Source organism: Protopterus annectens, chromosome 8.part0 (assembly GCF_019279795.1).
Source record: "Protopterus annectens isolate FY-2018-M chromosome 8.part0, PAN1.0, whole genome shotgun sequence".
NCBI classification, from domain to species: domain Eukaryota; kingdom Metazoa; phylum Chordata; order Ceratodontiformes; family Protopteridae; genus Protopterus; species Protopterus annectens.
Window position 1 is genome coordinate 1,037,273,665 of NC_056741.1, and position 24,984 is coordinate 1,037,298,648.

At 39.2% G+C, this 24,984-nt stretch overlaps 1 protein-coding gene across 2 annotated transcripts in view; it reads right to left on the reverse strand.

The window, feature by feature from the left end:
- The window catches only part of LOC122809207 (chloride channel protein ClC-Kb-like), a 1,320,353-nt gene that overhangs the window by 620,318 nt on the left and 675,051 nt on the right, over window positions 1-24,984 (reverse strand). For both annotated transcript variants that reach the window (XM_044080518.1, XM_044080517.1), the window contains one exon: window positions 10,795-10,905. In XM_044080518.1, the coding sequence (XP_043936453.1) occupies window positions 10,795-10,905 (111 nt within the window). The remainder of the gene's footprint in view (window positions 1-10,794; window positions 10,906-24,984) is intronic.

A 24,984-nucleotide genomic window follows, 5' to 3' on the forward strand; every position in this document is an offset into this window, starting at 1 on the left:
TATCAATTTGTGGACGTGTACTATTTGGACGATGGCTATGGGGAAGCTTCTAGGGAACATGTGAAAGGTATATATTCCTGATAATGCACATGGGGAGATGTGCATCATGGTCAGGTGTTTAATCCCGGGTCGTAGGTTATGCAGGACCGGCTAGAGGCTGAGAAGGGTTATGGACAACTACTGCCAATTCAACTTGTGTCCGGATGTCTACGGGCCTGGACATTGTGTTGTGCCACCAAGTCTAATCTTTAGAACAGACACTTTTCTCATGAGGGATGTCCAAAAATTGTGGATGCCAATGACTCCCATTCTTTTGGCTATATGAAAATGAGGGAGGGTTATACATGCATGAGATACCTAGTTTCCAAGCCTGCGACTGCCTAGGGTGAGACTGCCTACTAGATGTGGGTAGGGGGCAGCAGATATGGCTGGCCCAAGCTAGCAGCCAGAGTATGGGTGGTTTTGCTGGATGTTCAGCAAGGGGGGAGGGGGTGCTGTGGAGGGGATGATGGGTATTCAATTATGTATTCAGGTGTGTAGGGGTTGGATGGCTCAGTTCAGGCCAGACCATTATGTGGGTGTTAGCCGGTACTGTTTCTGTACATGTGTATCGCACATTTTAATGTTCATATGTTTGTGGGATTGTGTTCTGTAGTATGGCCTGTCAGGGTGTATTGGGGATGTGAATGTATGTTCTTTGGTCTCCTTTTTGATTCACCTACTGCTCCCTCGTACACCTCCAGTTCACCTATTGCACATCCGACTGTAGCGGCCATGTTCACACCTCCGTGCAACGCTTAAACAGACCCCCTGCACTCACGCACATTTCCTGTGCATGTGGACGGTGCAGCAGCGCACCTTCATTAATATGCATATGGTGCTGCTGCGCAATCTCTACGCCGCATACTCGGTGCAAGGCTAACGCAGGCCCTATGCTGAGCTTCATGAATCCTGGGGATGGTCTTTAGACCAGTTCACCTACCCGGATAATAGTTACATACATACATATATACACACATACATAGTACATACATACATGAATAAATAAATTAGCAAGTAAATAAATAATATGTTTCAGTGTTTTCTACTGCTGGTCTAGTTCCAGTTTCTAAATTTGTAATCACGCACAGTAGTTAAGTGTAATTTTTGAATGTCTTAGTTTGTAATTCTAAATTATTAATGAGTTAATATAAAGTTAGGTTGTCTAGTTTTAAGCAATTTACTGGCATTCCTTTAAGCAATGCTATCCCAAGCAATTTTTACTGGTTGGTCATTTTATACAGAAAATGCATTAGCAGCAAAATAGCCATAAGGTATCAACTGCAACATAAAAGTAGAAAAACAAAAATTACTTCAGCAACTCAAGACAAAATTTAAAGAAAAAAATCACAAATAGAAAATACTTAAAATCTATGAAATGCACACAAAATTGTTGTTAAGTTTTCATATTACACGTGTGGACAGAACATAAAAAGCAGTGATCAGAATCCCTTCAATGGAAATAATCTCACTAATTAATCATCAAATCAAATAGGCTACAAATTTAAGCAGTTTAGTGAATTCAAAGCCTTTGCACACAGTAAGGTTTAGTAGATAGTTTCTTTCAGCTATGTGTGGTCTATCAGCTATTAATAAAACTTGCAACTATATTCCCATAATCTTGGATTGCTAGAGTACCTGCCTACATGGTGACAATCCAGATGGCATCATTCCTTATTTTGTCACATAGTTTAATACAGAAGTGTCTCCATCCTTTGAGGTCTAAAGTGTTTGTTCAGTTGTGATTCAAAACTCTGCACGTGCTGCTGTTTGTGAGAGTGCAAGTCCAAACAATATGGATCACTACATACTTAAACTGTGTCCATGTGGCTACCGAAGCATTATGTCCATACAACAAGGTTATTTTTATTTATTCTTGGGGTGTAATAAGGGCACTCCACACATGAGGTACATCAGGTACATAACAGGCTAAGACAGCATGCAATGTCTTACCCCACTGCCCTACTGATTACTGATTTTGTGAATCACTACAGACATTGGTATGATTGTCTATGAGGTACAAGCCTGATTCATGGCATACAATGTTTATAAATGGTACCTATACACTTTCTAAAAGAATTGGATCAGATGCTGTCTTATACACCAGGTAGATGCCACCTCTAAGTAACCTGTAAGAAATGGAATGCAATAGCATTCCCTGAAATCTTTCTGAATAGCTTGTTTTCCAACTGTAACATTTTTCAAGAAAAGTATAATTATATATTTTAAGGTTACTTCAGGTGACATGTGCAAAGGATACATAAATATTAACTTCAATACTGCATTGGACTGATGACCTATAAACTGGCACATTGGTCTAACAAAGAGTATTTAGACATTCTTTTTAGAATTAGGTGGGCTACAGAATATCATTTCATGATTTTGAAGATAAATACTTAATTTGTATTGTTCTCTACCATTGTCCCTTTGATCTTTAACGATTGCATACATTTTATGATTTGACCATTCATTTTGTGATCATAATTTTTGCCCTTTCTGACAAGTTTTGTGATGCTACATTTACTGAACCAGGTGGGTGTTTTCTGTAGGCACTTTGGAGAACATCAGCATTTTTGGTTGAAATAATTATGTTATCCATTTATCGATTACCAATCTGTTTGGTTATTCATAGCTCCTTTCCCACTTTTGTAACTCAGAAAAACATTCAAGGAAGACGTGGTCTGAGTACAAAGCCAAGTGGGACACCACTCATAACTGCTGTCAGGAAACATTCCACCTTAACTTGCAGTGTCCTGTTGTTTAATCACATATTACATTCTGTATGAACTAACATTTAATGATATTAATTTTTAAAGTATTCCCTAATGTGAGATATCGTTGAATGCCTCAGTGATACCAAAGTAAGTAGATTGTACTGTCAGCCCTTCACCAACTACCATTATTACATCTTCAAAGAATGCCAATAGAATCAGACAACAAAATCCCACCTTAATTACTCATCTGTTTCAATTTCTAACAGAAGTAGCTCCAGTGTCATTTTGCATAACTTTTGTTATGGCTCCCTCTTTGATCTGCATAAAATGATGGTCAGGCAGAATAATTTCAAATTGTTTGGGCCTGACATGTACCCTTTTATAAATGGGCAGAGCCTAGAGAAAGAAAATAAAACTGCAAGGTATAACTAAAAAACTTGCTAACTTTCTAAGCTATGTACTTCCTCAACTATGCATGCACTGTACTTGTAACATCCCTAAAAATCAAATTAAAATAAAAATGCATACTCTAATAGCACTGATACTTAGTAGAGGAGATAAAAATGGTATGTGGCCATTCAGGAGTAAATCCTGCTGCCACTCTCACTGCTGACAGGTAATATAACATGATTCAGTGACCTGAGCTGCATCTATCATTCTCACTGGTGAAAGGTATTGCTGTTACAATATAATATAATATAATATTAGTATAATACAATGCTATATCTTGGATCTAGATGAGTGTCACTATTGAAGTGACAGCCTGGCCCCATGTGCAAAACTGGAAAAAAGGAATATGCTTGCATGATGGATAATATAATGTAACATTATATAACATGATGCAGTCAGTGACCTGGGCTGCATCTATCACTCTCACTGGTGAAAAGTGTTATTAAGGTTATACATAAAATAAAGCAATAAAGAACAGTTGTGTAAGAACATCACAGTAGAGAGGTCGCTGCCGGCAGCACAGGACATCCGGCCAGTATACCAAAGTCTTTGGAGGAGGGTGGTATGTGTGACGTCTCAGGTCAGGACCATAAACTGATGTAGGCCATAGAAGTGACATCTGCGTGTACCCCCTTAAGAAAGGACTGCCACATACAGTAGTACTCCTGAAGGTGTAAGGAAGAACTACAAAGGAAGTCCCTTCAGACTGACATGAAGACCAGACTATAGGATATTTGACCACCTATGTCTGCTGCTGAGCATAAGTAAATGTAAGTCTGTGACCCCACAGGTAGTTAGCAAGTAAGGAAAGTTAAGGAAGGTAATCCAAGACGGGGTAGGAGGGAGGGTCTGATTACTGCAACATGGAAGAGAAGGACATCTAAGGTTATGGTAAGTTCTTACACAACTGTTCTATGTCCTTCTATTCGCATGTTGCAGTATTTATCACAGTATGGAGAGTACCAAAGCTTTTAGGTATGAGCCTGGGAGGAGGCATGTCATCCCTGAATGATAAAACCTTGTAAGATAGATCTGGCAAAACCAATTCTAGCTATGGAGGCTAAATCTAGTTTGTAATGCTTAGTAAAAGTATGAACTGAGGCCCAGGTAGACACTTCTAAGATGGAGGCATAGTCTACCACTTTGAAAAAAGGCAGCTGAAGAGGCGGTTGCTCTGGTGGAGTGTACTTTAACATTGCCAGATAAAATCTTCCCATGAATAGAGTAGCATGTACAAATGGTCTTAGAGATCCACAAAGAGGTGGTCTGTTTGGAGATTGGCTTCCCTAGAGCCCTAGGGTGGAAGGAAATGAAAAGTTGGTCTGATTTTCTAATGAGTCTGGATTTGTCTAAATAGTACCTAACTTGTCTGTGGACTTCTAATGAATGGAGCGTCCTTTCTGAGGAATTTTGAGGTTGAGGGTAGAAAACAGGCAGGTTAATGACCTGATTGAGTGAGACCTCATTGACCACCTTAGACATGAAGGAAGGGTTAGTCCTTAGAGAGAATCTGTCCTTATGGAAAATGAGGTAAGGAGGGATAGCCATCAGAGCCTGAATTTCTAATACCCTCCTGGTGGATGTGAGGGCCACTATCAGGACTGTTTTCTATGTGTATAGTTTCAGGGATGCTGAGTGTGTTGGCTCAAAAGGTGACAAGGTTAGTTTTTCAAGTACAAAATTTAAGTCCCAAGGTAGGAAGTACAGGTTTGCGGGAGGGGGACTGATATGGAGTACCCCTTTCAGGAATAGCTTGACCTCCAATCTTGATGCCAAAGGAGAGATCAAAGGCAGACAAGCAGAGATGGCAGACAAATAGACCTTAACTGAAGAATACTTTAGTCCTGAATGAAGGAGCTCACACAAGTAAGAAAGGATCATAGGTATAGGAATGTTCATAGGGTCCTGGTTTTTCTTTTGACACCACATGGAAAATCTTTTCCATTTTGACACATAATTTCTCCTGGTACTAGGCTTTCTGGCCTCCTGCAGAACATTGAGTACATCCTCTGAGTATAGGTGTCTGAAGGGGATTAGAACCCTATCACCCATAAGGTCAGTTGGAGATTGCTTACATGAGGGTGCACTAGGGATCCCCTGCCCTGTATGCATAGGTCTAATCGGTGGAGTAACCTATGATGATTGCCCTTGGCTAAAAGGTGGAGAAGGGGAAACCAATGCTGTCTCGGCCAAAAGGGGGTCACCAGCAGGATTTTTAGTTTGTCCCTCTAAGTTTTCAAGAGGACCTTCTGAATTAGTGTGAAGGGGGAAGGCATAGAGGTGCATCCCTTCCCAAGAAAAAGAGAAAGCGCCCACTTTCCATGCTTGGGGATGTGGATCCCTTCTGCAAAACAAAGGCATTTGTCTGTTCTGAGAAGAGGCAAATAGATCTGCTTGTTTTTGGTTGTGCAGTTGTACTGCTCCCCACCCCATGTCTAAGGCATCTGTAAAGATCTGTTGAAGGGGGCAGGTACCTATAATGGTTTTGCGTGGTTGAGGTTGATGGCACAAATCCACCATTGTAGTTCCCTCTTCAGACACAGTAGGAGGGGGAGAGGGATGTCCAGAGGGTGAGAGTGTTGACTCCATAGATTCTTTAGAATCCACTGGATCTTTGCCATGTGGAGTCATGCCAGGGGTAGCATGGGTATCAGATATGCCATGTGTTCTAATATTCTTAGGAATTCTCTTGCTGGCAAGGAAGTGAGAGTGATCAGATTATTGAAGAAGAGGGTGAGGTCCCTGATACTCTGCTCTGGAATGAAGACCTTCATCCTGTCTGTTTTTATCCTGCACCCCAAGAAGATAAGATCTTGAGTGGGGATCACGTGAGATTTTCCCTTGTTTACAGTGAAGCCTAACTGAGTCAGGGTGATGGTCACCTGTTGTAGGTGGTGGAGAAGGGTTTGATGGTCCTGATGAAGAATTAACAGGTCGTTTAGATATGGGTATATTTGAATACCTTGAGTTCTGCAGTGAGCAATCAGGGGTGCTAGGCACTTTGTCAACACTTGAGGTGCTGTGGAGAGTCCAAAGGCTAATGCAGAAAACTGAAAATGCAAGGAACCTACTGCAAAGCGTATGAATTTCCTGTAGTCTGGGTGTATTGGAATGTGAAGGTAGGCGTCCTTCAAGTCCAGAGCTACCATGAAGGCCTGTGCTGGTATGAGTGGTAGGAACAGAGGTAAGGTGAGCATTTTTTAATTGGGTACCTTGAGGAAGAGGTTTAGAATAGATAAGTCGATAATTGGTCTCAAAAGACCCTCTTTCCTTGGTACCAGAAACATTCTGGATTAAAAATGTTTGTTTCTTTGTGAAATAGGGACCTTCTCTACGGTGCCCTGAGTTAGCAATTGTTGAATGATGGTGAGAAAAAGATGGATTTGGTTTGATGGAGGTTGAGGAATCCCCTGAAAGGGGGGCAAAGTCCATCATATCATGAAGTACCCTCTCTGAATGATGGAGAGGACCCAGTTTTCTGAAGTGATTTTCTGCCAGGAGGGTAGAGAGAGGGTGAAATGAAGGGAGAGAGAAGTGTTGGAGTTTAGAGCCTGTAAGTCACAGTGGAGGTGGTCTAGCTTGGTCAGACTGACTCAAAAGGGGTGGAAGAGGAAGTGGAAGGGAACCTAGGACCAGAGCTTTTCCTAGCTTGCCTATGTTCCTTTGCCTGAGGTGGTGCAGAGTGGGAATACTGTCTCCTGACAAAGGAAGTCCTTTGTGGATAATTTCTGTGATATCTGGGGATAGGAGACACTAGTTAATGCTTCATATTTTGTAATTCTTTTCCCTTTTCTTGAAGGGATTTAAGGAGTTCTGCTGAAGCTAGTCCAAACAGACCTTTATTATCCAGAGATGCATCAAGCAGTTTAGTTTGCACATCCATAGGTAGGGGCTGAAGTGTCACCCAGTGATATCTCCTCAGCACTGAACCTGAGGCAGCAGATTTTGAGGAAGCTTCCACAGCATCATAGCTGCACTTGATGGAGTGCCTTCTCACCTGAGATGCTCTGGAGAGTAGGGTGTTTAGTTGAGTTTTTGCTGGTGATTCTGGAACCTCAGAGAGGAGAGTAGAAGCTTTGGAGAGGGTGTCCAGGACATACCTGGCCATGTGAGTTTGGTAATTCAGAGCCCTGCTAGCAAGGGTGGAAGAGGTATAGACTTTTTTCCCTTGTCTGTCCATGAATTTGCTATCCTTATCAGTAGGGTAAAGAGCAGCAGAGGGCAACTGTCTGGAGGTTTTATCCACAGAAACTGCAATAACTGCTGGATCTGCAGGTGGATTTTTAAATAGGAATTGAGTGTCCTGAGGCACCTTGTAGAAACGGTCTGGACATTTTGAGGCTGGATGTTGGGAATCTGGGGCCTGTGAAGCAGCCATGAAGGCATCTTGGAAGGCCAGTAGCAAGGGACGTACAGCAGAAGGGCATGGCTGTTCCATTTGTAGTAAGTCAAAGTACCTTTTCTTAGTGTCAGAGACATCTGAGACCTGCCATTTAAAATGTTCCCTCATGAGGGAGATAGTGTCCCTAAAGGTGAATTCTTCCCCTGGAGACTCAGGAGTGATAGGATCCTCTTCTTCTGGGGTGATAAAATCCTTAGGGGAATCAGTCTGTGAACAGTAAGTCAATAATTCCTCAGAGGAGGAGTACTCTTCCTCTGATACCGCTAAGGGGTGCACTGGAGGAGTAGCATTTGGTGGTTGTTGAGTCTGTATGGCCTGAAATGCCTTGAAACAACTCTGGGAAAAAACTTTCCATCCAGGAACAGTTTGTTGTTCAGAATGTTTTAGTTTTTGTTTCCTCTTTAAGGGAGTAGAGGGCTGAGTATGCCTAGAAGCCGATGTCTGGGAGGATAGTATGGTAGGAGTAGGCCCTTCTGACTGTACAAGCTATGGTTCCCCTCCACCATCAGGATCTAATGGCTGATTAACCTCAGCAGATGTACTCATTGTTTCCGCCATCCCAGCTTCCACTTTGGTTCCCAGGCCTGGTTGGGAAACGGGAGGTCTGAAGAGATCCCAGATTTTCAACTGCCTCGAGAATCTCTCTGGATGCCTGAGGTGCAGTGTGGGAATCCGGCATAATTTTCTTGGTCTTCTTCCATGGCGGCTCATGAGACTTGCCTAGCCCACCTTCCATGCCTAGCATGAGACACCAGGGCTTTTGATTTTCTAGGTACAAATTCAATGTGGCTAAACAGCTGTGGAGAGTTTTAGGAACAAAGGATTTACAAATGGGGCAGGACTGATGGTCGTGGGCCTCACCTAAACAGAAAACGCACTGATCGTGCATGTCCTTGTGAGGAATCTGTCTCCCACAAGCACACTTCCCCTTTCTAGTGGACATGTACGTCTGAGAAACAAGGCAAAGACAAAAAGAAAACCCAACAGTGTACTTATCTGTATTGGCTGTCTGGATAAAAGAGCGATCTGCTTCCCGAACTGGTGAACAGGAGTCCGACATTCACTGCGGCAGAAAAAGTCTGAAGGGGGTATGTGCAGACATCACTTTTATGGCCTACATCTGTTTATGGCCCTGACCTGAAATGTCACATGTACCCCCTCCGCCAAAGACTTTGGTATACTGGCCGGATGTCTGGTGCTGCAGGCAGCGACCTCCCTACTGTAATGAATAGTGCAACATGAGAATAGAAGGACATCATGAATTACATTCATATTTTTACTTTTAGAACCAAGTCAGACCTCTGTGGTCCTCACTAACTTAACAAATCATAAAATATTATTGGTTTATCCTTCAGTAGTGTTCACTTCAAAGATATTTCTCTCAAACTAAGGGATTTTGTATAAGCACCCAGATATAGTATTTCTTAAAGGGTACAACTCATCTAAGTGGAGTTGATCAGATAGTTGTAAAATTAGCAGAGTCTCTGTATAGAATTTACAAACATGGTTCACAATGCATAAGGATGGTACATGGAGAAAAACATACACCAGAGCACTATATACTTTGCATCCCTTTCCTACATTAGATGAAGAATGCATATGCAGCAGTGTGTTATGTTACAGCTATGGGTCTGTGGCAGCCAGATGAATATGAAACCTCATGATTCATGCAAATTTGGAATGTACAGCAAGAGGAACTGAGCAGACCATGACTACCCTGATGATGACATCAGCCCCATTGCCTGACACATCATGTAAAAGACAAGGCTAGCACAAGCATTACCACTGTCAGACATGTTTTAACTGTTTGTAACATATACAATGTCTGATCCACTGTGCATATGTTTGCAGATGAAATACTTAATTCTACAAATGTGAGATAATCCTAAACAGTCAGCTAATCCAAATGGCATGCACCTAATGGTGATGACTATTGCCAGACATTTTCTAGTATGAATGAGATTTAAATGAGTGTGTGTATACACCCATATGTAATGAAGGCTGTGCAGAATTTGAGCTCTATGATGCCTACTCCTTTAGCATTTGTTCTGGTGTTGGAGGCTGCATTATGCTGGTGGGAGCCCTGTGGTGCATCAGCAATGCACCCATAACAGACTGGCATGGTAGCAGCATACTACCAAGTGAACAGTGCACCTACAACAATCCTTCATAGGCCTGTAACTTGCATCTATCAAGTAGCCTATTACCATCACTCTAGCCTGTGCCTATGGATTCTGTCTGATTGTTCCATACAGATCTTGAATAGCAAGAGGTGATAGCGCTATCTGCAGATGCTGTGTAACACATCACACACTTCTCAAATGATTAACTGCTGCAGGATATGGACAAATTGTGAATGGTGTCAATTCATGTGGTGTATACATGGATATGGACCTTCTTTACCATTGGTCTTATAACATAAGACTTGTATATGGGGTACAAGTTTCAGTTTAATCACTGAGGCACTCTATATTCTATCTCTGTTGTTTCTTGAGCAGTTTTTATCCTGCGCTGTGATGCTATGTTTGTGCTGGGATTTCTGTTACTGTAATTATATACACCATAACTGCACACACTTCCCTTCATCTGGCCATTGCTGACTCCTCTGAACAGCACCTGGTACTGCTGCAATATGTATTACTCATGTCTGCATGTGCAGTACTGTAGGGACTGAATGGTCACTGAGACTATGAATGAATTCTGTTGCCCAAACAATTACACACAATTAGTCTCAAGTTTTCCAGTGCTGTAGAAACAAAATGCTAAGACAAATCTAGCTTCCTTGCAGTTTAAACCAGATGTTCTGAAATCCATACTGTAGTACACAGTGAGTGCTTAATTGCTCCCCAAAGTGAAAATGAAGTTTATACTCAAATTAAATGCCTTAAGCTTAATAGTGGTAACACAAATGGCTCTAATAGTCTTATCAAGCACATTATTAAATTTCAACCATAACGTAACTATGCAGCTTTCAGATGTAAACTTCTTTTTGCATTTGAAAACTCATTTGTAACTGACATGAGGTGCATTATGTATATGCAAATAGCGGAAGTGATTTATTATATGCATTAAAATATAGGCCATTGTATCAATCACTTGCATGGAACATCTATAACTAGCTACAATTTTGAGTTAAACTTCTTTCCATGTTTTATTGTCTGCTAGCATTAAGTGCTGACACAAACTTACCAGCAAGTGCATATCCACCAGGAATAATAGTACAGGAAATACCATTTGTCATGATGCCATTAGGAAACACATATGATAGAAACTCTCCTACTAGTCGACCAATTCCTGCCCCTAACATGTAAGCAAAAGGAAAAAACGATTAGACAATAGACTTCAAAAATTTCAAATTAGTCTTTCACTTGAAGAAACAGCAGTAATTTTCAAGGAAGTAGAACAAAACAAGGATTCAAGAGAACTGAAAATACTTTTAACTTTAATAAATCAATAAGCTTTCATCTGTACAAAACAAGTAATGAGATCTCAGACATGATTGAATGAATGCTTTTTTTACTGCAGTCATTAGTAAATTAGCTGGAGGTTGGCATGATGGGTAAGCATTTACTTTATAGACACAAAGTATAGGGTTCAATTATCCCATGGTATAATTGGCTAGGCTTCAAATGGCCTACAAGAGTATTTAGTCTAGTAGTAATCTGGGAACCTATTTCTATATCACTGTTTTCTGCATCTGCTATTTCTGCAACTTGAATCTAATGTTACATAATACATTTTGTAACGATTAACATTTTTTCTTTAAGTTCAGCAGTCATTGTTTCATGTTTGAATATGAAAATAAAAATTCATTATATGCAAATATAACCTTTCTGAATGGATTTGCAAGTGTTAAATACTTTGTAATTCACCATACTCACTATACTCACGTTATTCACCATAACAGAAGATATTTCATTAATGCGGAAACTGCAGCAGCACAGTTCCTTATACATGGAAATAACCATGGAGATACAAGTATGTTTTTGGGATTATGGTCTAATAATTGTTCTTTAACTAGATCAGTAATACTAATGCATGTTCTACTTCCTGGATCTGTAAAAGACAAAGAGCAATGTTTTGGGCTATATTGGTAGTTGCTAAAAAAGTAATTACAAAAAATAGTAAATTGACCTCCATTCCTACTTTCAAATAATTTTTTAAATTTAACAGCAATACTATGTAAAACTGAAGTGATCAGAATAAGATCTATAAATCATACTAAGACTTTTAGTGGTTGGGATAACCTTGAAATGCTGGTATTGAAATACCAAGACTCAATGTATTAATTGTACAAGATTACCTTGATGATTCAATGTATTCCTATCATTGTATGGCTTACTATCAAATGTACAATTGCAGTTTGGGGAAACAGGAATGCCGAATGTGTGTTGGCTGATTCCCGTATTGCCATGCTGCACTTCTACGACTGACCTTTAGCGATTGTCACTGTGCATTTGCTCATGTGAGGCATAGAGATTGTGGTACAGTGTGGAGTAGGAAATGTACCCCTTTCCTCACTGAAGTGTGATCTCAAAGTAGGAATACATAATTTACAGGGGAGTGTGGAGGGTGCAGGGGGGCTTGCCCCCTGCAAAAACTTGAAGTAAAATCAAAGATGTCAAAAATGCTGACCCTGATATCATTGGTATTTCATATTGAACATTTTCAGCTAATTAATTTGCAGACTGTCAGCATTTCTGCTCACTATTTTAACCACATTGCATTCTGACATTTGGCATTTTGATAGTAAACCCGTTGTATAACAGTAAGTGATGTTGCATTTCTTATTTTCTGTCTATATATTACAAATACAAATTTTCTTTCAAAAAAAAGGAAATGACCATGACTGGATGCCCATTCTTCTGCTTAGTTTACAGAGCTCCTGGACATCCTCATAGCAGAGATGGTCTCTTCCTCAGACAAAGGACGACAGCATGACTTTTAACTGTATAAGGGACAGCAGTATGCATCATCTTCCATTTTTTTGGTGCAAGAGATTACCATAAAATGTTCCCAATAGTGCTGGGAAGACATCCCAGTCACAATGGCGACAGACCCTTTAACAGGGGAACCTATCCAATAGCTCATCAGTTATTCAATCAGGAAGCCCTGTAAGATGATGATAACAGAATTTGTTGTGTTATCCATCACATTGAAAGGAACTCATCTTATCTAGGACATATTTATTCTGTAACCCTTTAAAGAATGTAGCAGAAGGCAGAAAGTAATGCTAAAGTCCCTAGTGAAGCACTGATTACTATTTAAAGGTTAACTGTTACAGTGAGTGTACTGAAACACCCGTACTATACTCAACATGAAAACCACAGCTCGGTGCAATTCCGTATGCAAGTGAAGAGTAATACATCAGTTTGCTACTCATGGGGGTAGCATGTCACAGAAACAGAGAGAAAGTTACATTAATAATAATTGGAGGATTTTTGAATGGTGATTCAGATAACTGCTTCACAGACTTTCAGAGCCAAGACATTTCTAAAGAAATCAGCTATACTGCCAGCTGCCCTGGTGGAATGTGCCCTTACCCGATCTTATAGCACTTTACTATGACAGCCATAGCAAAAGGAAATGCATTTGGCTAGCAATTTACATAAGCCTTATTTGATCAAAGGCCTGATGTATTTTCCTGGTACAAATAAACAAATAATTGATTGAGCTGTCTAAAAACTCTTGCTGTATCAGTAAAATATCTGAAATGCCTAAGAACATTCATCACATGTAATATGCTTTACTCCTTGTTAAGGGGGTTAATAGAAAACAAGTAGGTGGATAGTTTAACTGAAGATCATTTATAAGGTCACTTTTGTTATCAATGAGGGATTGATTCAAATGGCTAAAATGTCCTTGTGAAAGATTGTATTTAAGTTGTCTTGCAAACTGAGGCAAAAGGAAAAGAAGACGAAATTGCAATTCAAATTAGGATTTGACTGCATTAAACACATTTGTTCAAATTAATAATCTACAAAACCATTTTGCACTTTCAATTTCTATGTAACTGATCCAATATGTCACACAGAATGTGTTTTTTTTTTCAAACAGAAGGGATTGTAAGTAGAAAATGGGTCTTCCAGGAAAGGAACATCAATCCTGTACAGTTTACTGACTCAAAAGGAGGTATGCTAATTTTTGCTAATGACCTTTAAGTCCAAGGAAGGATGGACATATCATCTGTATGGCCTATGATGAAGGAGTCTATGCAAGAATTGCCTGCTTGCAAAATAGGACGTGAAAGGGAATACACAGAAAAGCAACACACAATAGCTGACAACTGGACTTAACAGAGATATAAGCTATTTTTTTACCAAGAAGCTCTACAAAACTCTGCTAAAGATCCTAGGATGAATGGAGCTGAAGGAGCTATTGGCAGTGTTTGTCTAGAGGTGCATTGTTTAAAAAAAAACAGTTACCTAGACAGATTCCATGTTGCTGGACTTCCTGGTTTTGTAGTGTATGCACACCAGCTCTAAAATTAATTGACCCTTGAAAGGGATGAGGATGGGTCATTTGTGCAGTCAAAATGAGGTTATTGAGACTTGTGTGCTCAATATTTCCTGTAGCTGAATAAGGAGGGTGCACTGGTATGGCTGATGCCTATGTCTGCCGTAGTGAAAGAGATTTTATTTCTATGATCCTTGCTCCTTTATTCGCCTTTGAGTAGTTTTGCATGGTATGGTGTATTTGGACTAAAAGCAGTGAAAAAACTGCCCAGGCTCCTCTTAACGGGTACCCTGAGCACAACGTTTGTACTTGATGGTTGCCCTGAGATGTAAACAAGTTTGATATCAGGATTTTCCATTTTTGCACTATTGCGTGAAAAACTTTCTTGTCCAACTGCCATTCATTCAGGCTGGTGAGAGATCTGCATAAGCAGTCTTCTACTGTGTTTTTATGGAGAACATGTTGGTGTCTTAAAGATAGAGGCTCCTTGTTCCTTTCTTTCCTCATGGTATCATGACCAGCATGCAAAGTGGGTAAGATTTAGTTCACCCCTTTTGTCGATATACCATATCACTATGATGCTGTCTATCATTGTCTTTAGGATACTCATTTATAGCACTGCCCTGGATATCTAAGATCATAGAGTGCAGTCATAACCTCTTTTATGTTTGTATTCTTGGGTTGTAGTTTTCTGTGCCATTTCCCCTATACTTTAACGTATGCTCTGTGTGTTCCTTGGTATAATATGAAGTATTTAGGTTTACAATCTGAGAAGGTACTAGGACCACACAGAGCACTCCTGGGTTGTTCTTCACTCATTGATCACACCAGAGAAATTCTCTCTTGACTATTGGTCAAATTTGATCAGTTGGCCCAGTGGAGGACAGTGCTGCTCCCACAGATTTTAAAGTTGCAACTACATTTTTATGTGGATTCGAACTACAGGAATCATTTAAACTGACACAGACACATAACCAACCCCTTTCAAGAAGACCTGCATTAACAGACATCATATTTTTTATGCTATATGAATAAAACAGTTTCTGCAGGAGTTTTTTTTTCTCCTGTATTTGCTGGTATTTAGCACTGACCCCAGGAAATTTTGGATACAGGTAGGGTTATTGTTTATTTATTTATTTATTTTACATTTGTTAACTGGGTTAGTCCAGCCGAGCATTAGCTCATTTTCAGTGGAGACCAGAGGAGAAAAGCTCCGCAATCAGTATTAACATTTTACATAAAGTCAGCAAGAAAATTGCATTGGCAGCTAAAACTATTAGAGAAATAACATTTTACAATAACATTTTACAGAAAACAGTTGGGTACAAATGTTAGAGATCAAACTGCAAAAAGCATTTACAGCAAATCATACAGAAAAGCAGTAGAGTACAATGTCAGCATTTTTACAACAAAAACTTAGGCACAATGTCAATGTAGGGAAAATAGTGTTCATTATTTCTAAGTAGTTATATACAGTATAGGTACAAATGGAGTAGTAAGGTAATGTAGAGGTTAAGCAATGAGACAGAGAGGTAGATGGATATTAAGACAGATAGTGGAAGAGAAAGGAGGGATGAGAGACAAGCTAGGGTTAGGTAGTTTCAGGGAGGATGACTACAATGGCAGGACCATTTATTTATTACATATTCCTGAGTGGCTAGTTTGAAATGTTTTATTTGGTTAAGGAACCTAATTTTTAGGGGTAATTGGTTCCAAGTTGTAGCAGGGTTATAGTTATAAAGTAAACACCCTGATTTGGTTTTGGGTTTATAGATATGTAAGAAGTCTTGGTCAGAGCTATGTAGTGTCCTGGTTGGGGAATATTTAGTTATAACTGATTGAAGGCTAGGGCAGAAGGATGGTAGATAGAGGATGGAGGGGATAATTAACAGTTGCTGTAGTAGCAGCAAATGAGGGAATTCAAGCCACTGCAACTGTTAGAGATAGGCAATGGTGTGATTTGTAGGTTTAGTTTGCAGCAAATCTGGCAACTTTATTATACGTAGTTTAAGATTTGTGTATAATTGAGAGCTATAAAGGAGGGTGGGAAGAAGAAATGCATGGGAGAGAGTTATTCTGGCTGAGTTGGTTAAATGTCTTTTGTTTTGGTAAAGAAGTCCGAGTTTCTGGTGAGTCTTTTTGATAAAGATGGTGATTTGGAGATCAAATTTAAGCTGATCATCTATTATGACTCCTAGCAGTTTAGTGCTAGGGTCAGAGGTAATGACAGTGCTATTGCTAGATAGGATGGAAAATGTTGCTTTGAGATTGATGAGGTTTTTTGGGAGGATGAGTAGGAGCTTAGTTTTCTTAGGGTTGACAATTGATTTGTCTCTATGGTGTTGAATTATGCTTGGGTAGTAGAGTGGAGGTCAGATGGATTGTCAGCAATGGTGATGACTGTAGAATCATCAGCATATTGTACAAGTGTGGAGTTGGGACAAGAAGTGTAAAGTAGGTTGATGAAAATATTGAAGAGCAGTGGCCCCAGTATGGATCCTTGGGGGACACCCATTGGGACAGTTAGGGGGGGGCAAAGAGCAGAGTGCCATTTAACAGCTTGTTGGTGGTTTGAGAGATAGCTGGAAAACCAGGATATGGTGGGAGGATAGAATCTTAGGTGAGAGAGTTTGTCTAGGAGGAGGGGATGGGAGACAGTGTCAAAGGCTTTGGACAGGTCGAGGAACAGACATGAGACTAGTTTATTATTGTCACGGGCCAGTGATACAGTATTAATGAAGGATATTAGTGCAGTTGTAGTGCTGTGTTTGGGATGAAATCCATGTTGTGTGTGTGTGTTAGAAGGTTATGTTGGAGAAGGTATTGCATTATCTGCTTGTGAATGCATTTCTCAAGAATCTTGGAGAGGGGGAGACAGTATAGCAATTGGTCTGAAGTTTGATATATCAGAACAATTACCTCCTTTATGTATGGGTAATGTGTAGAAAGGTTTCCATATTGATGGAACGTATGATTCAGAGACAGATCGGTTGATCAGGATGGATACTGGATAGGCTAGGGGTTCAGCAGCTATATGTAGGAAGTAAGAGGGTAGGTTATCAGCTGAGGGGGAGCAGGGTTTGAGTTTAAAGAGTAGAGATTTAATATATTTAGTTGAGACAGATGTAAGAGAGAAATAGAAGGAGAAGGAGGGGAAGATGAGAAAGTGGGATTTTTAGTATTTTTACTAGTGGGGAGGTCATTAATTATGGTAGTTATTGAATTAATAAAATGATTGTTAAATTCAGTGGCAGTTTCTTCAAAAGTTTTATTTGGGCATGGACTGGGAGGGGTTTCCTGGATGCAGTATATGATTGAGTTCCAGAATTTTTTAGGGTCAGATTTTAGGGTAGTGGGAGGGTTTGCATAGAAGTTGATCCTGTCTTTGTTGATAATTTTTTTATTTGATTTCTAAGTTATTTATAAGTCTGTAGGAGAGAAGGGGTCTTAGTTTTGGTCCATAATCTCCATATCTTGTCACGTCTTTTCATCAAGGCTCTAGTATGTTTGGTCAGCTAAGGAGCAGTGTTTGCTTTGATTCTGCTAGTATGGAGGGGAGCTAGGGAGTTGAGGATGTTTAAAAAGGTAGAGTTGAAAGAGTGGACAGCCTCACATAAGGGGAGTGTAGTAAGATTGGACCAGTTAATATCAGAGTGTTGGTCTATAAAAGAGTCTGGACTAAAGGATGAGGTTTTGCGGGAGGTGATAAACCTGAAAGGTCTGATGAAATGGGGAGTGTGTCTATTTACTATTATAGGGCAGTGGTCACTAAGGGAATTTGGTAGAGTGTGAGGGCTGTGGTAATTTTGGGGATGAGACACCAAAATCTAGTCCAGGAGAGACTGTGGCAGGTGTGACTTGCTAATATGGGTAGGGGAAGTGATTAGTTGCTCAAATCCATGTAGGTTGATACAAGAGGTAGTTTGGGGAGTTTGAATTGTAAGCCAATCTATGTTCATGTCCCCTAGAATGATGGTTTCATTAAGGATGATCTGTGAGAGGTGGTGTAGGATGTTTTCCAGTATACTAAGATTATCACCAGGAGGGATATAGATTGCTACAACACTTATGGTGGTAAAGTTGTTAAGTTTAATATTGGTAAGTAGGAGTTCAGCTGTAGAAAAAGTGGGTAGAGGGAGGTTTGGGGTAGTTATTGAGAGGTGGTCACTGAAGAGTATGGCTACCCCTCCTCCTCTTTTCTTTTGTCTATCAAGTCATAGGATGTTATAGCCAGGTGGAGTAATTTCACTATCTTTATTATATGGTTTCAGCCAGGTTTCAGTTAGGGTGACTATGTCAGGGGTATAGTTAGCTAACCAGGCATGGAAGTCCTGTACTTTATTTACTACATTCCTGAGGTTGATGGAGCAGAAAGATACTTGCTTTTTTAAATGGGTGTGGTTAGTAGATGTTTGTACAAGAGGATTATTATTTATGGTAGGTTGGGAGGGTCTGGGTTAGAATGGATGTCTCCTGATAGAAGTAGTGGTTTGAAGTAGAGTAAGTGTTTAAATGGGGAGACATTTTTTTCTGCTTTGATGTGATTGGGAGGGAGGGAGATAATTTTATTTTAGGAAGGGGAGTGGCATAGTTTGGGTTAGAAGGACTGGTTTGCAGATGAGTCTCGGGTTTGTTATTTGGATGTAGAGTACTGTTTGTTGGGTAGAAGTAGAGTGGGGTAGATGTGTGTGACGGGATGTGAGGAGGTATAACAAGTAAAGTATAGGTATCAGGAGTAAGGCTTGAGGTCTGAAAGGCATGGTTTGAAGGTAGAGTATGTGTAGAAAGTGGGAAAGTTGAGGTGTATGAAGGTACTATAGGGGAAGAGGTGTGTCAGTAAGGAATTAGTTGGGAGGGGCAGGTGAGGAGCTGGAAGGGGTATGGTTCAGATGGATAAGTATAAAGGAAATGATATGGGGTGGGTAGGAATGGGGGTAGGAAGTGTGGGAAGTGATCCCGAGCCTAGCGAGGGTGAACAGAGCGGGGCCTACTGAGCAGCTGCTGAATGTGAAAAAAACTATCAGTCAGCCCTTTGACAGATTAGCTCAGGATTTCTTAAAGATAATGGAAATTATTCTGTTTAATTGCAGGAAGTTATATAGTATTTTATTGGGGTAGTGAGATCTCAGAGTGTAGTTTGGGGAGCATGGTCAGTATAGGATGTCAGGGTCTCAATAGTACTGTGCTCACACTGGTGACAAAGGACCTCTACTTCAGTGAGGAAGTAAGGTACATGAATATAGAAAGGCCTTAAGCTATATTTGCACTTACAACAGTGGAGTAGTTAGTCATCACTGGTGACAGAGAACCTCTCCTTCAGTGAGGAAGTAAGGTAAATGAATTTAGATAGGCCTTAGGCTATATTTGCACTTACAACAGTGGAGTAGTTAGTCATACTTTCTTTTCAGTCAGGAAACAATGAGAAAAGGCAGTAGGTACTCTGACTTTCTTGTATTGTATACCTTTCTTACTGAAATAAAATAAACCAATTTTACCAAGGAGTTCTGTAGAAATTAGGAAGACAAGAATTTATAAGAGAAAAGGTTTAGTAGAAGTAGAAAAACAGCAGAGCATACAAATAGTTCTAACTGTAGTCGGTCTTTATATGCTGTGTTAAATACAAAATGGGGGGGGGGCAGCTAATGTCCTGAAACAATCAGGAAAAACAGTAAGTACTTTGGACTTACTTGATTTGCATACCTTTCTTTTGAAATAAAACACACTTGTAACCAGGAGTATGTGGGATTTAGAAAGACCACAATTTGTAGGAGAAAGGGTTTAGTAATACTAGAAAAACAGCAGGGCTTTCAAATAGTTGAAACAGCTTGCAAAGGGAGACTGCTGTTAGGAAGTATAGTATGGGGAGGGGGCAAGCTAACGTCCATGATGGAGTGTTTTACTTAAAAATAGAAATTAAACAAGGGCTGGCAATTAATTTTGTCTAGAGCATAAAACATACTTTCTGTATATTATGAAAATAACACTCATCCTGGTTGCCCGGTTTTGAGAAGGAGCACTGCAAGCCAATAGATTGAACTTGGCTTGGCGGGGATCCAGGGAAAGTAGATTAAAAGGGTCTATATTCGAACACCAAACTTTCAAAATTTCGAGTGTTCTAATATCGACCCATTTTCAGTGAATGCTGAAAATATCGAAGAAACAGAAAGCCTAATTTTTTCCTAGGGAAAGAATTTGGTTGTCCATTTCTGTTGCTTCAGTATTTTCAGCACTGTGGTGGAAAGTTATGGGTCGGGTTCAGGTAAGTGTGCGATTGTGTGGACGTGAGGGTTAAGGCAGGGTAGGTGAGTTAGGGTTAGAGCGCGGGTGAGGTGACTGTGCAATAGTGATGGACCTTAGGGTTAGGGTTTGAGTTAAGGTAAGTGGATAGTTAGTGGTGTATGTATAGTTTAGTGTAGGGTTAGGTGTAAGAGTTTAGGTGTATGTGTGTGGATTGCTGTTTGTTTGGTGTGCTTGGGTTGTGTGTATGTGTTTTGGAAGAGTGAATTTTTTCCCTAGGAAAAAATTTGCTGTTCTGTATGTTCGATGTTTTAAATTTTCGATTAATAGGGTTTGATATTAGAACACCTGAAATTTTGAAAGTTCGGTGTTCTAATATAGACCCGATTAAAAGGAGAAACTGGGAAGAAAAATAATCAATATTAACACTAAATACTGTAATTCCTGATAAGAAAAAAATACAAAAGATACAAAGCTGCTAACAGGAGTGGAAAGAAAAAAAGGAAAAAAAAATAGGTAATCTATACACAGATAAATGCCTCAGCTTGTGATAATGTGAAAATTAAGACAATTTGTGTCAGTTATCACATTCAACAGATTAATGCAATTGCAAATATATATCAGAAAATGAAAATAGAAAATAACATTTACAGAACTAACACATAGCAGTCAGTGCAATACTGTACATATTACAAGCAGAGAAGTGCGACATGGACTGCTAAGACTTTAAGAACAGACGTAGGAATACCGATACAAATTAAGAGGTATAACACATCATAAACCAATAGGTGAGACAATGTACACACTAATAACTAGGCATTTTCTTTAAAAAAATGCAATAATAAAGTGGGCAGCAAATAAATATTCCAACAATAAATGCTCTACACAAGTAACACAATTCTAACAAGTCTATACTCTAGCAAGCACAGTATCTGAGCCACACTATCACAATGGATAGGTAAACAGTTTCAAGCACACACAGAGTTACTGAAAATACTGTCTCCCATAAAAATACATGTCTAGCTGCATTACACTTTACAATGGTGTAAATCAACATCAATACATTTTACAAATGGAGAAACAAATATGAAAAATAACCTTAGGTATGAGCACTCTATCCAAAGAGACAAGCAGCTACACCAAGGGGATTTTAAAAATGGCACCTGTAGCTTAAGGAAGCTAGGTTAAGCTGTAATAGGTCTTCTTGGGGAGGGGGGAGGACAGAATAGACCAGACAAGTGGTGGATAGCCAATAGTATAATGAAAAGGGCTGGCCCTGATTTCACAGATATGCAAGTCTACAGAAACAATAAGAAAAGGCAGTAGGTACTCTGACTTCCTTGTATTGTGTACCTTTCTTACTGAAAGGTTATAATTAACTTTTGCAATTTGCAAGAGACTGCCATGTTGCTGAGAGACAGGATTGTGTATTCCAAGCATAACATACACACATGCATACATACACACACATATATATATATATATCTGTGTCTCTCTCTCTCTCTCTCTCTCTCTCTCTCTCTCTCTATATATATATATATATATATATATATATTTTGCTTACTTCAGTGATACACTGATCACAAATGACCATTTGCAGGTACCACCTGGGTGAAATAATTTTCAAAGAAGGAAAGAAATGCAGAGTGATGATCAAATACTAATATTAAATATTTGGTGAATACTCTGGGCCCAGTGGAAAAAAACAAATGGCAAAGAATTAAGCAAGTAGTGTTCATTCTCCATCACAGATTGGACAAACTGCCTGCATTTCTCCTCTGAATGGGTACATAAGTAGGTGTTATTCATATCCATGGTGAACTGTGGTGTGTTCTTTAAAAGTAAGAGGGGAAGGGCTGTATTCTAAATATTCTGGATGTTTTGAACTGTAAGTACTTGATTAGTATGGTCTGGCTAAGATTTTACTCAGGTCAGGACAAATCTGTTTCTCTTAAAATACAAAAAGTGTCTGTCCCAGATTAGAGGAGAAAAGAAAGAGAAGGAAGGGATTAGTAAATCAGTACTGTCAGTTTTCCTCAGTGTTGACTTATGTATTTTTATACTCCCTCTGCCTTGCTGCCTGCTTTGGCATTTTCCACCTTCAAAGTCTGTTATTTCCTTTTAAAGGCTTTTTTAATTTGCATTGTTCTGCCCTAGATTGCTAATAATAGAATAGCCAATGATTCACCAGATCATTTCTGTTGTGCCTGAGAAGAGAGAGTGAAAAGCTGTTTTGGTGTCTGTATATATATATATATATATATATATATATATATATATATATATATATTTATTTTTTTTTTTTTTTTTTTTTCTTTTTTCGTTCAGCCTTTTTGCAGATACCTTGGGAAGGTTTCTACTTTTAATGCAGTCTGGATCATTTTCCAGTTTCTTTCCTTAAGTCTCACCCTATGTGTTCTTGTTCATGTCTTCAATTTGTCTAATGACCCTTTTAATCTGAATCACATGAGGCTGTAATTGCTGGCCCTGATTGTAAAGGTAGACAAAGCATTCATCAGTTTAATGAAATCATTAACTGTTTTGTTTTCATTGTCTTTAGGGGATTCTGCCTCCTGACTTACATCCTCTGGCACTTCTGTACAAACAACTGTGTGATATGCTGCTAGATTCCTATAAAAGCACTTGTACTGCATGTATACTTTGTAATAATGATCATACATTTGAGGGCAGGTGGCTGGAAATACATTTCTAACAAAGTGTTTTCAAAGATACCTTCACAGCCTGAACCAGTTGTAGGATGGCAGTGGGCTTGAGCTTCTCCATGGCCAAAAGTTCGAGATATTTCTTCTGTGTCCAGGAAAAAACACATATAGCAAATGATTGTGAAGACAAAGAAGGCACATAACAATCAATGTTCATCTGTGAGTCCAACAGCTGTTTGAGTCTCTACTTAAAATATTTATCAGTAACACTCATAGTCTCTTTCCCTCTCTCTTTCTCTCTCTCTCTCAAGGAGACATCTTTTAATAGGGCAGTGAAGAAATACTGCTATAACTGAGCTATAATCTAGTGGTCTGAGTAGACAAGGTCTTCCTTGTATTCTTGGTAAGATTTGGGCATCCGTTTTGCCTCTCTGGGTAAGGTTATTTCTTTTGGCTGGGGAACCATGCCTGAGGTGGATAATACAGTGGTCTCTGGGGGAGGGGGGTAGTCCACTGCCAGGCCACCATATATTCACCAGGAAACATTTTATCACTAAAAAGGTAGGGAGGTAGACAGACAACAGTGGGAGAATATTTGAAGGTAGGGAGTCAGCACTGATTAAATGTCTGTAGGTGGGGGTATGTTTAAAATAACAGGAGACACACCAGCTACATTTCAGTGTTTATTTAATATAGTAGGAATAGTCTGCAAAACTGAGGATTCCTTCAGACCATGGGGAAGAAATTTCAAATTGCCGTGGAATGTTATCCCGTTACAGAAACCAATTCTGCCTACATTGTCCCTGAGATAGGGACACTCTGCCTGTCTGTCTCCAAATATGCTAACAGTGAAGACTGCAAAATAGTAGATGCTGGGACCAAAAGAAGACAAGATTTTACACTGCAAGAACAGACAGACTCACATATGTGTGTGCGGCAGGGAGGGGCAGTAAAATCATATAGTGCCTGCCTGTAGAATCATTCAAAACCATTTCCATTGATATCTCCAATTTCCAGTTCTAGTGTTTTTCTCTAGGGGACATTTTACCCTTGCCAGTACAACTTTCTATGGATGGATTGAAAGTGATTCCCTGTGGTACATTCCAAGATATTTACTGAGTTCCATGAAGGCTCTTAGATTCTCAGATGTACAAAGTTCTTATTTACTAAGTATGTTGCAGTGTTTACAAGCTACAACCCAATAGTCTTTGACCGAGTAATAAAAAAAAGCATTGAAAAGTGGTAGTCATTTTTGTGACATTGTCTCCTTAGAGGCACTTCATAATTTTCTGTGGGGCTGTTATGGACCTCTGAAAAAATGCCAAAAAATGGTCAAGATGCACAAGTCAGTATCAACAGCATCAATCAACAATAGCAATGAACTCTAATCCAAAAATTTAGTTAAAGTATTGCTTACTGCTCAGAAAATTACATGGAAAGAGCCAATAGACCAATGGCTGCATACATCTTGGCATACTTTTGCAGCAAAAGATACTGAACATGGTTCAGGTTGCAATTGATTTTAAAGCTGAGTATCACATTGACATCCTCACCATGTGGAGGAAACTAGCTCATATCTGAACATGCTTGGCTGGAAGGATTCTCATTTGCCTGTGGATAATTCCCATGACTATGGATTCTAGTGCAGCAGTAATTCCTGAATGTCTTTCTTTTTTTTTTTTTTTTGAAAACAATTTTATTAGAAGTACTGTTAAAATACAATCAACATATAAAGAATGAACTATTTTCAATTATATGAAAAATGATCATGTACAGAATTAATCATTTTTAACTATATACAAAATTGTTCACCATAACTGTTAAATATCAACTGAAATAGATTTTATATATATTTATATATATATATATATATATATATATATATATATATATATATATATATATATATATATATATACACACACAATTTTAATGTAGAAATAAATTATTTTTGTAATAGGTCATAAACTTTGTTCCAACTACTATATGTAGAAGTATTCCTAGAACATCTGTTTTTGATGGT